This window comes from Camponotus floridanus, unplaced genomic scaffold (assembly GCF_003227725.1).
Source record: "Camponotus floridanus strain SB8 unplaced genomic scaffold, Cflo_v7.5 scaffold592, whole genome shotgun sequence".
NCBI classification, from domain to species: Eukaryota; Metazoa; Arthropoda; class Insecta; order Hymenoptera; family Formicidae; genus Camponotus; species Camponotus floridanus.
Genome location: NW_020229761.1, coordinates 3,763 through 20,779, shown reverse-complemented (window position 1 = coordinate 20,779; position 17,017 = coordinate 3,763). Strand labels below are relative to the sequence as shown.

General features: G+C 34.0%; 1 protein-coding gene across 1 annotated transcript; it reads right to left on the bottom strand.

Moving 5' to 3' along the window:
- Positions 1 to 3,417: 3,417 nt before the first annotated feature.
- Positions 3,418 to 3,936, bottom strand: LOC112639348. The gene has a single exon (XM_025412944.1). The coding sequence runs from the start codon at positions 3,934 to 3,936 to the stop codon at positions 3,418 to 3,420; it is 519 nt and encodes a 172-aa protein (XP_025268729.1).
- Between the last annotated feature and the right edge of the window lie 13,081 nt (positions 3,937 to 17,017).

The following is a 17,017-nucleotide window of genomic DNA, read 5'->3' as shown; positions in this document are numbered from 1 at the left end:
AAAGAGATGAACAGCATAGTGTTATGATGTAAGCATTCAGAAATGGAAACGAAACTTTTGACTTTTACTTCACCTTCATTATCTTATAATAAATTGAGAATGGATGTATAGTTGCTTGATCATTATTCCAGTGACACCTTGTACAGAATTTTGTAATACAAATGCATAATTTTCACTAAAATCACATATAACATGCATTCATTTTTCATTATATTTTTTTTTCTTATAGTTCAAGAATTCCATTTGTTTTTTTAACTAAAAAAGAATGTAGCAGTAATTTTTTCAAGCCATTACTTAAAAGTTGTAAAAATTCATCTAACAGTAGATATTAAGTTTGTAGTGAAGTTCTGTCTATTGTCACCCACTGTTTGTACTTAACATTTTCGATGAGTTTTCATCGAAAGTTTGTTGTAATTCTTCAATAATATTTCTACACCAGGGCACTTATCACATAATCCCAAAAAACAATTAGTAGATTGACATCACACATCATACGATCCAAACAATCATGATAATTAGTAATTGGTCTTTTGGAGTCAGCTGTGATACATTTTCAAATTCGCCCATCTATCAAGAGTTTAATATTTTCGTGTATCGGACACACACACACCGAATGAGTGCCACTGGCTCCTGCCAGCATACAGTGTTTTGGTCGCATACTGCTAAACTTTGAAAAACTACACTTCATTTCTGGATAATCTTTTTTAAATAGTTCATACAATTCTTTCAAATTATTTAAAATCAGGCGTTTTTGCATCTGTATTTTGTGTCCATCCACTATCACGGAGACGAAATCTTTTTTCCCGGGCATAATTTGTGTGTGTTCATCAGACTGTAGAAGTTCATTATGCTATTTGTAACATCTGCTCCTAAAGATGGATGGCTTTTTGGGATTTTGGATCGCCTAATATTCCTTTATCTTTAGCAATATTTTTTGCAATAGTTATCATATGGCGAGTAGCTGTGGGAAAGTGCACCTGGATTTTCTGATAAGACCAGTGTCTGAAAATAGTCAAATTTTAACTTTATGAGATCGGTCTGTACTGGTATTGAAACTTCTTGTAAGGTTCTTAAAATTGTGACATCATCATCATCATCTTCACAACATCATCTGGACCATCGTCGTTTACATGAAAAACTTTTTTCTTAATCGCCTCCGTAATTTTTTTAATTTTTTCCTCGGAATAACGTTTTTGAGTTAATTTGCGTTTTTTAATAGGTGATGCTCCCAAGAAACGTAATCCTTCATTTAAACGATCAACTCTGTCATTCAAAAACTTTTCGTTTCCACCTGAAAATCCCGAGGTTCCTTCACTACTCGAGTTTACATCAGATTCTTCATTAGATGGTTCTTTTTCATGTTCTTGCTGTAAAGAATAAAAAATTTATAATGAGCATCGAAAATTGATTAAAAAGTAAATAGACTCGATAGACTTCATGTATAATTAATACCATTTCAACTGCATCTGTATCTTTATTTTCGTTTATACTTTTTGAGATGCGCAGACGACAGGAATCGCAAATTGTTTTTTTAATGCCTCAGCAGTTATTGGATACATTTAGTTGACGTAGTTGATCTTTGGTAACTTTTCGCAATCGCAGCGCTTTTACTTGAGTGACCACTCAAATCAAAAGGATTGAAACATCTGTCGGTGCGAACGTTCGTGCCTATTATTTTTTTTGCCACTCTTTTAGGCATCGTGTTGGTATTCAACGTTTTTTCAATTATTCGTGTGTATGTATGCGCGCAGCGCGTGTGTGTGTGGTCAGTCAAAACAATCGAGATGACTCGTCAGTGCCTTGTTACAGCGCCATTTAGGGTCTATTTCTTAATTATATTGCCTGTTCCCTAAAATACTGGACACATATGCTATAAATATTAACTGATTAGTGTTAAAAAAATTAATGCTAATTATCTACGTAGTTTGTTAACAATTGAACTATTACATTTTCCTCACCTGTCTTTCGCATGATCTGTCTGCACACTTCAAAGATAGTTTCGTAACCTATAGTTTAGATACGTAAGTCCAGACGAGCCAACAAATCCCAAGAGAGTTACAAAAGTTTCATCAACTACCAGACAGAGATCAGAAAAACACTCGCGGGTAGTAAAATTATTAATAAACCAATTCTAATACCACAGATTTCGAATCAAACTTTCGACGCTTTAAGAGAGAAAAAAGATAATAATGTACGAGATTTACTGGCAGTGGCGGGCGACAGGGCGACCAGTGTATCTTGAGCTCTTGTCGCCATCTGAAGTTTATTGGTGACCAAAATCCGCCAAATTCAAAAGTGGAAAAACCGATAGTGAAACGACAAATCCTTATTTAAGTAAATCGACTCTTCAAAATTTTAGTGCTTTACAAGTACTTTTATTTATTTTAGATATTTTTTAGCGTTAATGATTGTAGTTTAATCTATTATTTATAATTATATGTATATATACAATTAAGTAGGAGATTATTAACTACTGATAAATAACGTTTTTAAGAAAAATTTTATTAAAATCGTAATTAATTGTTTTTTCATTTGCTAACATGTTATTATTTTGTTCACTTAATAATAAAGTCCTGTTTGCTAATAATAATTTGTACTCGATTGACAAAATAGACTAATAGTTGAATAATCATTAATGTTATTGAGAAAAACGATGTGGGGTTAGAAAAAGAGGCGTGCAGAGGTACCTGCGCGCCGATACGACGTGCCGCGCTAGATAAATTAATTTATCTCTACCAGTAAACATAATTTCTCCATTAATAAAATATACGTATTTTATAGAAAATTTGACGTAGAATACGATGGTTGTATTAAGAAATCGTTAAAATTTGGAGGCCATGGTCAAAAATTGATTTAAACATTTCAATTGTTTATAACAATATGAAATTTTTTATAAATTTTTTTGGAAATATTTTTTCTCAAAATTCACTCTTTTATCTTCAAAATGAAAAAAAAAGTTTTTTCTAGCTTAAAAAGAACCGGAGTTATGAATTTTTGAAAATGAGTCTCCAAAGCAAAAATCACGAAAATCTTAAACTTTTAATCCTCTCTATTAAAAAAAAAAAAAAAAAAAAAAAAAAAAAAAATTCCTCGAACACGTATCTTTTTTTTTCGATATAGAATCCGTAGAAAAAGTTTCAGCCAAATAAAAAATGTGTCGGTCAGATTTTGCCTCAATCCGTCCGGTTTGTAAAAGAATTACCCATATATGAAAGAGAAATATAATAATTTAACAATTGAAATACACAATATAAAAAAAAAAAAAAATTTCGCTTGCGCATATGAATTAATGGTATATGTTTTCAAAGTGTTGTCCATTAGAATTAGCACAGAACTGCAATCGTTTGCAAAAACTTTGAAATACATTATCTAACATAGATGTAGGAATGCTGCGAGTGCATTTTTTAATACTATTTATCAGCTCTGCGGTGTTTTGAGGTTGACGGCGTAACATTTGTCTTTGAGGTAACCCCAAAGAAAAAAATCACACGGGTTCAAATCAGGTGAATAAAGAGGCCATTCCAGACCTCCATGAGCAAATTTCGGGTATCCTAATCCAATTACTCTGTTGCCATACACTTCATGTATCGATTCAAAGACTTCGCGTGTACGATGTGGGGTCGCGCCATCCTGCATAAAATGGAAGTTCTTTACTAATTCGCGTTTCTTTGCATGGGGAAAGAATTTAGTCTCCAATAATTCTTTATAACTTTGACTAGTCACAGTTCCTTCAAAAAATTGCAGGTAGACCCCTTTTACAGAAATTGCAGCCCACGCGGAGACCTTTTGAGGATGAAGAGAAACGGCAATAGACACGTTTGGATTTTCCTGTCCCCAAAACCGATAATTTTGTTTGTTGACATATCCGTTTAACCAAAAGTGAGCTTCATCCGTAAATATTATTTGTTTTTCATCGAGTTCCTCACTTTCAAACATATTGGTTATCACCTTACAAAACTCAAATCGTTTTTTCCATCGCTTTATCCGTCAGCAATTGATGTGTAGTGATTTTGTAGGGATGCAGTTTAATGACGTCTCTCATTATTTTTTCGGAGAGTTTCTCGCTTTAAATCCAAAACCTGAGCAGCTTTCCTAATCGAGGTGTTTGGATTTTCGTCAAAATAATTTCTAACGTCATCAATTGTTTCGTCCGTTGTAACGGTACGAGATGGGCCAGATAAATCATGTCTACGATCGTTCAAAGTGCCATACATACCAAAATTATCAATAATCCTGCCAAAAAATATCGACAAATAAAAATAAAATCTTACCTAACCAACATTGGAATGATGACGCGATTCCAGGGAGAGGGAGCGTGGGTAAAAAGTATCAAAAAACATACCTTCTGAGTATTGTTTCGCTTGAAACTTTTTTAGATCCATATTTACTACGGAATCCACGATACGCCTGACTATAGTTTTTGCCTCTACTATAGAAGCACTCGATGAGAAACACTTTTTCTTCGATAGCGCGTCCATCCTATAACTCGCAAATCGGTTTTATACGACGGTTCAAATGAAATTGACGAGTCTTAGGTAGCGGACCCTAGTCGGTAAAACAGTTACCGAAATCGAGGAGGGGATATATAACCGTTTACTTTCAACACATTCCCATTGGTCACCCTGTATGTATAACACGTATACCAGTATATGATATATGTATAACACGTATATCATACATACATATTATTTCGAAATCAATTTTTTTAATTATTTTCTTAGCATTTATTATTGTATAATTGCAAAATTGTTTTTTAACAAAGATGTGCATTTTGCAGACTGATCTTACAACAATTATAGCAAAACTTAATTTTTCCTATTTGGTAAATCCTATCTGGGAATATATAAGTAATACACATTTAATAAACAATGGCCATTATAATATTAAAATGGTTCTACTATTTTTAGGGTCTTCTTAGGAAATGGCGAAACTTACAACTGAATAGTGCACCTCGAGAACTATTATCTACAGCTATGTCAATGGCATTAGCACCAAGTAATTTATTCCACGAATCATTGAACATTATGCAAACTATTGCTGATAATGTTTGTATAACTCATCCTAATATCTTACTCTTTATAGCTTACTTGCGTACTACTTGGTTACCTATAGCATCAAAAGTATCTGTTTTTAAATGTCCTGCTCGTACTAATAATTTGGTTGAATCTTTCCATCTTCCGCCAATCAAAAAATTAATACACGTAATCTAGCTATGGATATTTTTAGGTAGGTAAATATTTTGTGGAATAATCATATTTCTACTGCATTTAGTTTGCTTTATGGATATGTGCACATGTGGTTTTACAGATCATTTAGCAAATTAACACATTTAACAGATCATTTAGCAATTAACACAAATTATATCAAATCAAGAACTTGATTATCGACGGCTACAAAATAATGTGCGTTCTAGACGATCTTCTACGCGATTCACTAATCAAAGAAATGCACAAATTGTAGGAGGATAGAATTCTCTTATGAATGGAAGCATTTCCTTAAAACAATTTTTACGTATGTTCTATCATTTTACTCAACAATGTACTCAACAATCAGAAGTGCTGCAAGGTATATAAAATGTATATATTTTTAAATAATTTTTTAAATATTTTATAATTTTTGAAAACATTATTGCTAAATCAACATTTGAAAAACTTATTGTAAATTGCATCTTCAGCATTATTCTCTTCAATTTCTGAATTATTAGCAATCTTATCGTTAGTAATCTCATTATTCTCTTCTATTTCCGAATATTGATTATTATCATTATCATTTTTCCATTTCTGAATTTTGAGCTGCCCCTAATTCTATATAATATACTATTTTGTTTTATAATAGAAAAATTAAGTAAAAATATGTAAAAAATTTATTATAACAATTGAATGTTGTATACTATCTCTTATTTATTTGTTATACTCCTTTATTTATTTGTAGATGTTGCTGATGATGAAATAGAAGGAAGTTTGCTGTCAGATGAAACTTTTAGTAAGTATAAGTTATTTATTTATAGTATAGGTTATTTATTTATATTAATAAGAGTTTATATACATATTTACATTCTTTTACAATAAGTTTATGTGTCTATTTACATACTAGGGTTCATATAACTGTGTGTGTTTGTGTGCATGTGTATATGCATATACATATACCCAGTGAGAAATGAGTCGTTGAATCGACATCAAATTGATGTAAAATACATCGATTTAACATCAATTTGATGTCGATTCGATGATAATTTATCACATATACACCTACATGAAGTGTGTACATACACAATACACACACTCACACATATACTATATGTGTTTGTAGATACACCTATAGATAATCAGTCTAATCAAAAGATCACACACTAGAAGAATCAATTGTAGGGAAAATTGTGAAAATATTCAGTCTTCAGCAGGTAATACTTCAAAATAATGAAACATAATATATCTAATATATCTAATATTATATATTTAATATATATATCTAATATTTGCATATAACGGCATATTTGTATATAAATATTGTAAATATTTATTATCTAATTAATTTTTTATATTAAATATTTATTGTAGATGATGTTGAAAATAAATGAAACACATTTAGGATTAAACAGTTCAGGTGCTTTGAATAGCATTCTGATGTTAGTACAAGAAGAAAGTGCTGAAATAGAAGAAAATAATAATGAAAATTCAGAAATAGAGAAGAATAATAATGATGATACCCAAAATTCAGAAATGAAAAAGGATAATGATAATAATCAATATTTGGAAACAGAAGAGAATAATGAGATTATTAATGAGATTGCTAATAATTCAGAAATTGAAAAGAATAATGCTGAAAATGCAATTTACAGTAAGATTTTTCAAATGTTGATTTAACAATAAAGAAATGATTTCTTTAAACTACTTTTTGTTTTATATTTAACTTTTTTTATACTTAATAATACATATAGTTTGAAAATAATATTTTTTTAATTTACAGATGAAGAAGTATATAGAATTCCAGAAGATGATTACGGATTTTTAGAAGAAAGTACTACATCATCAGAAATCACTTTTCATGAAATAAAAGATATGCAAGCAATTATTGAGAACAACAGGGAACCTCGTCCAGAAGGTCATTGTATTATCTGTATTTCTGAAAAATCTTGCATCGTACTTATACCATGTGGGCATACATGTGTATGTGCTACTTGTATTAATAATTTTCTTCATAAAAAATGCCCACTGTGTAACTTATTATACGAAAACTATATAAAAATGATTATTTCGTAAATTGTATATTACGCAAGCAACATAATAACTAAACTATTAGACAGCACTAATGGCCTGCATCTAACGTGAAAATTTCTTTATAAAAATAAGATGAGAAGAACTTATTGAGAACAACAGGAAACCTCGCTCGGAAGGTCATTGTATTATCTGTATTTCTGAAAAATCTTGCATTGTATTTATACCATGTGGGCATACATGTGTATTTGCTACTTGTATTAATAATTTTCTTCATAAAGATGCTCACTATATAACTTAACTGTGTAACGAGATTCCCTGTTGTTCTCAATAAGATTTGTTACGGTGCGCGAGTCGCTGACGAAGTTATATTCTGCAAGTTGCTTGACTTTGATGATGTTGACTTTTTGGTTGTAACATTTTCTTTAATGGTGTTTTATTTAATTATCTGTGAAGACCAGTGTTGTGAGGTATATTACAACACAGACGATTAACTTTTCTAAAATGGAAATAAAAGTTATAATTACAAAACATTTAATGTTTCACGTTTATATACACACGTACACACATAAAATACCTTTTTATCCTTACGGATGTTCTTTTTTGTCAATATTGTCAATTCTTTCCAATACAATTATAGCCTTCTTTGTTATAGTAGCATTATTTGTAATAGTACCTTTTCTGTTCTTTTCTGAAAGTTTTCACAATATGTATACACATGTATACACAAGATGTTCTATAATTAGTGAAAAACCTGTTGACAGATTCTTGAGATTATTTGATAATTTTTCCTCAGCGAAAATGTCGAAAAACGTCATTTTTTGCAAGTTTCCAATTTTTGTCATCATATATCTTTGTAATTAAGTCTTAAATAAAAATTCTATTAAAGTAAACTATAGAGAAGTAATTTTGGTAACTTTTTAGTCCCAAAAAGTTTAATTTGCAAAAAGTACTTTTTTAAATGTTTATATCTAACGTCTATAAATTATCATTTCGATATTTTCACTGAAAAAAATCATCTTTAAATTATCTCTGCCAGCAAGTTTTTTCACCAATTAACACTTTGTATAAAGGCTGCGTTCGATTTGGGTTATACGCTGGAAGCATCATTCTTTATGTCTCATATATCAAAGAAAATTAGAATGACATTTTCAGCGAGTAAGCGCCCAAACTGTACGCAGCCATAAAATTACTATTTCACGCATACAAGTTAAAAATATCATATATGTTTAAGATAATAAGAATTTTCTTTTTAGCTAAACTGATAATATTAGTTCAGGGTTTATCTTTTTTCCCTTGAAGGAAATCCAATCAGTTCAGTTAAAAAGACATTGAATTATATAAAAATAAATTATTTAGTACTTCCTATATCTTTGTTTTCTTATTATATGTATGTATATGTTCGTGCGTGTATGTGTATGTCTGCGTGAATAAATGTGTGTTTGCGCGCGCGCGCGCGCACGTATGTGCGTGCGCACCATATATACGTATATGCATGGATGTGTATAACATATATACACATGCAAACTGAAATTATCCATACATATCTTTACCTTCATCTCTGAATATTTCTTCATTTCTTATTTCATTGTTGTCAAAACTGTTGACATCGTTGACATCTAAAAAGAAAGTGTATATAGATATTAATATAATCGACTATAAATATATAAGTATGTATATGTATTGTGTGTAGTGTGTGTTGCATGCGTGCGCGCGCACGTATGTGTAAAATGAATTTGTTTGTATCTTTGTACGTATATAGATGTATGTATACATACATATCTCATGTATTAAAGTAAGTTTAAAGTATATGTTGCTTTATTATTATCGAATATGATTACCTTCTTATTATTGCGTAAGATATTTAATATTTTTATATTATACATTTACAGGAAGGAACATTGATCATTAATTACTAATATTTCTGCAGGTAGTCCAAATAATTGTAAAAATTGTTGAAGTGATACTCTTTTATTAACTAAATCCTTTTGAGCTTGTTCAATCCTTTTGTTTTTATATAAAGAGCATTTTTTTGTAACCGTTTTATTGGATGACCAAGTTTAAACGTTCATAATTTATTGCTTAGTCACATATAATATTGTCGATACATTCTAAACCAAACAAATGTATAAATTATACATATATAGGTGTATATAACATATATATATACAGGGTCTACCAAAAGTGTGGAAACCCCTAAATATCTCGGAAAATATACGTTTTACAGAAAAGTGTTTCCAACAAAAGTTGTAGGGTTTAAGAAGATCTATATACTGATTCTATCAGTTTGACCTTGGATGGCGTCGTCAAGGTCAGGTCAAGGTCACATTGACTTTTTTAAATGACACCCCCTACATTTGATTGCATATTCTTATAGCTTAATTCAAGAGCTTTCCAAAACACTATAATAATGTTCATTTTTATTAAGTACTTTGCGAGTTATGAGGGTTGAATGATAGAGTAGCGCCGGTATTAACATTATCCAAGGTGTACTACATGGAGGTTACTCGCTCGGATTTGCATCTGTTGTGTGTGTGATCCAGCTAACTAAGGCAAGATCGATTCCTCAACATATCCTCATATTTCGTTGAAGTCAAATTGCCAAAAAATTGCTCCATAAAACGTGTATGAAACGTCTCGTTAGTTCCTTCATTTACCGCTATGTGACGCACTACATGCAGTCTAACTCGCATTTAAAATTCAACTAAGAATGTATAAAGCTATCAAAGAACGAGCACCTTCTAACTTCAGCTTTGAGCAAGCAGAAATTAATTGTTATCGTCCAAATACAACGTACGATTAATTAAAATTAAACGTTTTAAAAATGGCTGGCGACTTGTCGGAACGTGAAAGAATCACTATCCTCATGATGCGTGGATGGGGTGATAACGAAAGATCGTTCTCTGATGTCGTTCGATTATTTAATGACACGTATCCGAACCGTCGAATTAATAAGTCCACTGTGTTAAAAACAATAGAACGTTTTAGACAAACTGGTAGCGTAAGAAATCGCTCTAAGTCAGGAAGACCATTGTCTGCAACCAACGAAGAAAAACAACTTGATGTTCTGCAGACATTTATTGAAGATCCCAATTCTAGTGTTCAGAGAGTCGCTCAAACTCACGATATTGCTCCCATGTCGGTTTGGAGAATTTTAAAGAAGAACAAGTTCCATCCATATAAATTGCAATACGTTCAAGAATTGCAAAACGGAGATGAGGAGCGTCGTATACATTTCTGTGAAAGAATGATGGCACTAATAGATGTCCGGCCCATCTTCCCTTATCAAATTGTTTTCACAGACGAGGCAACTTTTACCTTAACGGGAGAAGTTAATAATCAAAATTTTCGTTTCTGGTCAGATGAGAATCCGAATTGGGTGCGGGAAACTCACACACAACATCCACAAAAAATAAATGTATGGTGCGGAATAATAGATGGCTATTTAATAGGGCCGTTTTTTTTTGAAGAATATTTGAACGCTCAAAGGTATGAGAGATTACTTGTTGATCAAATAATTCCAGCCATACAGAATACTTTTCCAAATAATTTCCAAGAAATATGGTTTCAGCATGATGGAGCTCCTGCTCATTTTGGTGCAGGACCACGTCGTATTTTAAATGAGACTTTTCCGCTACGGTGGATAGGAAGAAGGAACGGAAATGAGGGAGGAGAGGATTGGCCACCTCGGTCACCAGATCTAACTCCTCTTGATTATTATCTATGGGGATATCTGAAGAGTAAGGTTTACAGAACAAAACCTAAAACCATTCACGAATTGATACAGCGAATAAGGGATGAAATGGCTTTGATACCTTTTGAAACGAATCGTAAAGTCATTTCTACATTCTACCAAAGATTAGCATATTGTCAGGAAGTAAATGGCAGCCACTTTCAGCATTTACTTTAACACATTGAAACACATTTGCAATCGTTTGGTGCAACCTAACCTGATCTCTGTATACACGCACCGCACGCACGCACACGCACACATTTCGAACAATTATTATGATAAATGAGCATCCACAAATTTATTTACTGTTTACTATGTCGATTGCTTTCCAGGTCTTTAAATGCTCGATTGTAATTTGGTTGGGTCTTTGCTTTTGCTGACTGGATCCACGACCGATCTTGCCTTAGTTAGCTGAATCACACACACAACAGATGCAAATCCGAGCGAGTAACCTCCATGTAGTACACCTTGGATAATGTTAATACCGGCGCTACTCTATCATTCAACCCTCATAACTCGCAAAGTACTTAATAAAAATGAACATTATTATAGTGTTTTGGAAAGCTCTTGAATTAAGCTATAAGAATATGCAATCAAATGTAGGGGGTGTCATTTAAAAAAGTCAATGTGACCTTGACCTGACCTTGACGACGCCATCCAAGGTCAAACTGATAGAATCAGTATATAGATCTTCTTAAACCCTACAACTTTTGTTGGAAACACTTTTCTGTAAAACGTATATTTTCCGAGATATTTAGGGGTTTCCACACTTTTGGTAGACCCTGTATATATATATATATATATATATATATATATATATTGTGACGTGACGCTTTTTGAACTCCGTCACGATTACCCTGTCGAGGGGAAAACAAAGTGCGCGGGGTCGTCCCTCGCGCCTGAGAGGGAACCAAGAATTAACTATAATTCGATCATTTAGATTTATTTTAGCTTGAATATAAGATCCGCGAATAAAGTGCGGCTGCTGTGCGTGCATGCGATACCGCCATTTGTATATGAAGATACAGCGAGATACCGAGAGAAGAAGAAGCTATACCGGAAGATACCGAAAATACCGCAAGAAAACAAAAGGTCATGTAATGAGATCCCGCGCCGTAGCTATTCTTAATTCTGCAAAATATTAAAACCGAATAATTTCAGATTAAAAGACGGCAGAACATCCGGACGACGGAGCTGAAGACAACCTCCCAGGCGGCCGACTGGGGAATGAAGAAGATTCCGAAAAAGACGAGAATACGGCCTAGCCAGTCGGTCTCGTCTCCAAGAATCAGAAATACCGTCAGAAACCGTCGCCCGTGGATTCTGGGTCCCTGCCTGTAAGGGCATCGCCGTCCAACAACTGTGACTCTGAAGGGGGCGGAGAATCAACCCCCGTTCATCCGAAAATTGATGGAATGCGCGGAAGATCGGCGCGGGATCCGAGGGCCTTGCGGACGCAGTTCATATTCTTCACTGTGCGGTGAGTCGTGAACCGACGAGGACGATCCCGGAGCACGACCCTAGTGTGAGCATAGACTAGACGATCGACGTGGAAGCCGCCATTGAAAACTGTAAGCCGCCGCACGGGCAGTCTCTTGTTTTTCTCTTCAGGAAACAGCTGGCGTCAATTCCGTGTACCGTCGCAGGGCGATGGTCTTCTCGCACTATCGTCGAAGAAAGCCTGTGTGCTTATCTCGCGTTAGTTACCGGACGCCAGCTGACACCGGGGGTCGCGGATTTGTCCCTCTCAGGGTGTCCGTACCGCCAGTCACGTGCCATATAGTAGAATTCCGTACCATTTCGTATCGTCAAATCTTGTATCGTGCCGTTTTAATATCGTTTAGATTACCGTTGCGTTCCGTGCCGAATTTAAGTCCTAGCGTGACGTGGCAATTTTGGCCGTTTCGTATCGTGTACCGAAAAGCGGGATTTACGCGGAAAATTTCTTCGCGAGCCGAGTTACCGTAAATGAGAAAACGGCTCCGCAAGAATATTATTCAACGCGAAATCTCCGCCGAAACATATTATCGTTATCGTTTTTTTTCCCTTTCCTTGAAATTCTGTTGTTCGAACATCGAGTCATTATTGCCGAGTATAAAAGGTCGCGATAAGACCGTTGAATAAAGTAAACATTTTCCGCATAAACATTCTTGGAGTTGCCGTTAAGCATAGCCTTTGTTTTCTGTCGAAAATATATTGTACAATATCATCGCCGATTACCGTAAGGGAAATTCGATTCGATTTATATCGAAATTTTTATAAGGCCCGTCGGCCGGCAAAACTATATTAAAATTATATTCATTTGTGATCTATTAGTCGACACTAGCCGTTATTAATTGTCTGCAGTGAAAGTTACCGTCAAATATTGTATAAAGTCTAATTCGATTTATCTCGAAATTCTACGTGAGGCTCGTGCCTCCAAGAGTGTTCCGTAATCGTACGCGTATGCTGTAGTCTGATCGTAAATCTTCTCTTATAATTGATTACCGCTGATTACCATTGATTATCGAAGGAAGATTAATCGATATTATATCGAAATCTGTTAGCGAGGCTGGTGCCTCTGCGTATGTTCCGAAATCTGACGTAATTCGTTCTTGAGTTTTATCGAGTATTTCGCCGCTAATGATTAACTGATCTTTCTCATCACAATTCGTGAGATATTATGTTCGTTTCCGTATCGCTCTCATTGCCGTCTTAAAATCACACATTTTGAATAGTTCGTTATCCCTGTCATTATACTTGACCTTCGCGTCATCCGTTATAAATTGTAAGCCCTCTGTTTCGCAAACTCATCTTATAGATCGTTATCGTCCGAGATTTATCTGTTATTTCTTTTACTTTTTTTTGAATTTACCGAATCTTATATATCATAGTATTCTTGTCTCTGTTACATTATTTCTTCTGTATTATAACTGTTTAATATATTCTAAGTAATTGTAAGTAAGATTAACTCAGTGTCGATTGTTTCTTTCTCCCACACCTTATCTAGCGTTCTCTCTCTGTATAAAATTCGCAAAGAACCTTGCCCCTCTGCCACATACTGAGCTCTGGGTTACCGGATCTTGCCGTTACCGTATCGTTATCGTGGCGCGGAAATGGCGCCCAATTACCTTCTTAATTTCAGGAAATAAGTTACCGCATTATAAGTTACCGCACGCTACCGTAATTTGGAGATACCGCTTAAAACCTGATACCGTTAAATACCGTATCGGCCAAAACTTGCACGCTACCCCTCGGGATCGGCGTTCTCGAGGTGGGCAACGGCGTCGCAATATATATATATATACATTGTCACGTCCTGCGATCCCATAGATCCCTAGATCGCTAGATCTAGCAGAAATTTTTTCCTTTCTCACTATCCTCCATTCAATAAGCTACAAGCACAAACTAACATGAAACTAAGAGAGACACACTTATACGTCACCTATAATAAAATACTAATCTGAGAGAGATATATATATATGAATCATTTATACGAGCGAGATAGACTTATATGTAATACTTAGGAAAGACAAAGACCGATATAAGGAAGTCCTTTTAAATATAAGCTTCTTTTATATAAAAATATATTGTATAAAATGTCTAAAAGATTAAAGAGAATCTATTTATGTAAAAATCATGATAAACGACCAATATTTTAAATAATCAAATAATTATTGTAATTCTTTGAAAAGGGTCATTTATCGTAATTTATTATAATGTATGTAAGACACGACCTTGCAAGCAATACATTCGGAGAATCAACTAATACGTATTCCTAAAAAACCTTTCTCTTAAAGACCACCCAAGAATTTCGCTAAAATCCGTTTCATAGCTAAAGAATTTGTTCTTAAAACTCCGTCATAAATTACCCCTACCATTCAATTTTAAAAGAGTATAAAAAACTCTTCCAACAACGAAAGAAAAGATCAGTTCAGCTCAGTTCAACCTCATTCTTGTTCTCAAGCTTAGCTCAGTTTATTCTCATTCTCGTTCTCATAGATTCATTCCAGACTTAAACTCACTCAGATTCTTATTTGTACTGTAAACCGCTAGACCAAGTCAAGTCAGAATAAAGAATTTAAATTTTAAACAAATTTAATCAGGTTTAGTAACAACCGCTGTTGTAACTACTGGTGTTATATGCCGTGTAAACCGTGCTTTACGCCGATGTTATTACACCATTTGTAGTAACGCTACTCCTACTGAAGAAAAGGAGTAGACTTACAAATCCAGCTTTAAGAAGATGTGTAAACGCTACGAGAGTTATAACAATCGTATTACCAACCTGAATAATCAAGTGACGAATACTAGTATACAAAAACTGCCAATAAGTTAAAGTAAACATGTAATTGCTATGTGATTGGTTGTATTGCTCCTTGCGTGTAAACAAACATCACTTTTAGGGAGTTATAACTACGATTGTTACTAAACCTGATTAACGTTGCCGTGTAAATGTACTCATTGTAGACGCTTAAGGCCTTTGCACGTACAAAAATTTTAGTCGTAACCGTAAGATCATAAGACAACTGACCAACCACAGTTAATTATTATTTTATCGCCGAAAGAATACTCAACTACTCAACTGATTTGCCAGTTTTCTTACGGCCTTACGGTTACGATTAAAATTTTTGTACGTGCGAAGGCCTTTAAGCATCTTCTATAATAAGATTTTAAGGCGTAAGACTTAAGAAATTGATCAATCACAGTCTAGTATTCTCTACATACTTGACTGTGATTAATTAATTTCTTACGCCTTAAAATCTCATTGTAGAAGACGCTTAACACGTCATCTACAATGGCAGTAGGATTAATGGATTAAAACCAGTAACTTAAGGAATTGACCAATCACATTCAAGCATTAAAAGAATACTCGACTGTGATTGACCAATTTATTGAGTTACAGCTTTAATCCATTAATTCTACTGCAGTTGTAGACGATGCTTTAGGGTCGTCCACAGTGGCCGTAGCATCAGGTTGCAAGGCGTAAGATTCAAGAAATTGACCAATCACAGTCAAATATTAAGAGAATACTCGACTGTGATTAGTCAATTTATTGAGTTACAACTTTAATTCATTAATTCTACTGCCATTGTAGATGATGGTTTAGGGTCGTCCACAGTGACCGTAGATTAAGGTTGTAAGGCATAAGATTCAAGAAATTGACCAATCACAGTCAAATATTAAGAGAATACTCGACTGTGATTGGTCAATTTCTTGAGTTTTACGCCTTACAACCTTATGTTACGGCCATGCATACGAACCTTTAATCCCGATTTACCACAGATTTAAGCCCTAAGCCTTAAGAAATTGTCCAATCACAGCCGAGCATTGTCTTCATAAGCCGCGTTACGAAATTATTATCAGTATACTGCAAATTCCATAGTGCACGTTACGTATACTCGTATTATATATTTTCAGTGTTGGCACTTAACTGGCAGCAATTTCGGAACACGGCCATACTTGACTGTGATTTGTCAATTTCTTGAGTCTTACGCCTTACAATCTTGTGCTACGGTCATTGTAGACGACTCATGAGGCGTCGTCTACATTGAGATTTTAAGGAGACTTAAGGCGTAAAACTTAAGAAGTTGACCAATCATAATCGAATATTCTGTTAATACTTGACTGTAATTGGTTAATTTCTTAAACCTTACGCCTTAAGTCTCTTTAAAATTTCATTGTAGACGACGCTCAATGTAGCGTTTATAATAAGATTTTAAGTCGTAAGACTAAAGAAATTGACCAATTACAGAATAGTATTAAGGGAATATTCGATTGTTTGGTGAATTTCTTAATACAAACGCCTTAATATCTCATTGTAGATGACACTTAAAGGCAATTCTACAGTGGCTGTAGCATAAGGTTGTAAGGCGAAAAACTCAAGAAATTGACCAATCACAGTCAAATTTTAAGAGAATACTCGACTGTTATTGGTCAATTTTCTTGAGTTTTTTACGCCTTACAACTTTATGCAACGGCCATTGCAGACGAACCTTTAATCCCGATCTACAACAGATAATTTAAGCCCTAAGCCTTAAGACTTTGACCAATCACAGCCGAGCATTCTCTTCATTAGCCGTGTTCCGAA

Excerpts from the sequence above, each read along its gene's own strand:
- LOC112639348 (XM_025412944.1), bottom strand. The coding sequence starts at position 3,936 with ATGTTTGAAAGTGAGGAACTCGATGAAAAACAAATAATATTTACGGAT.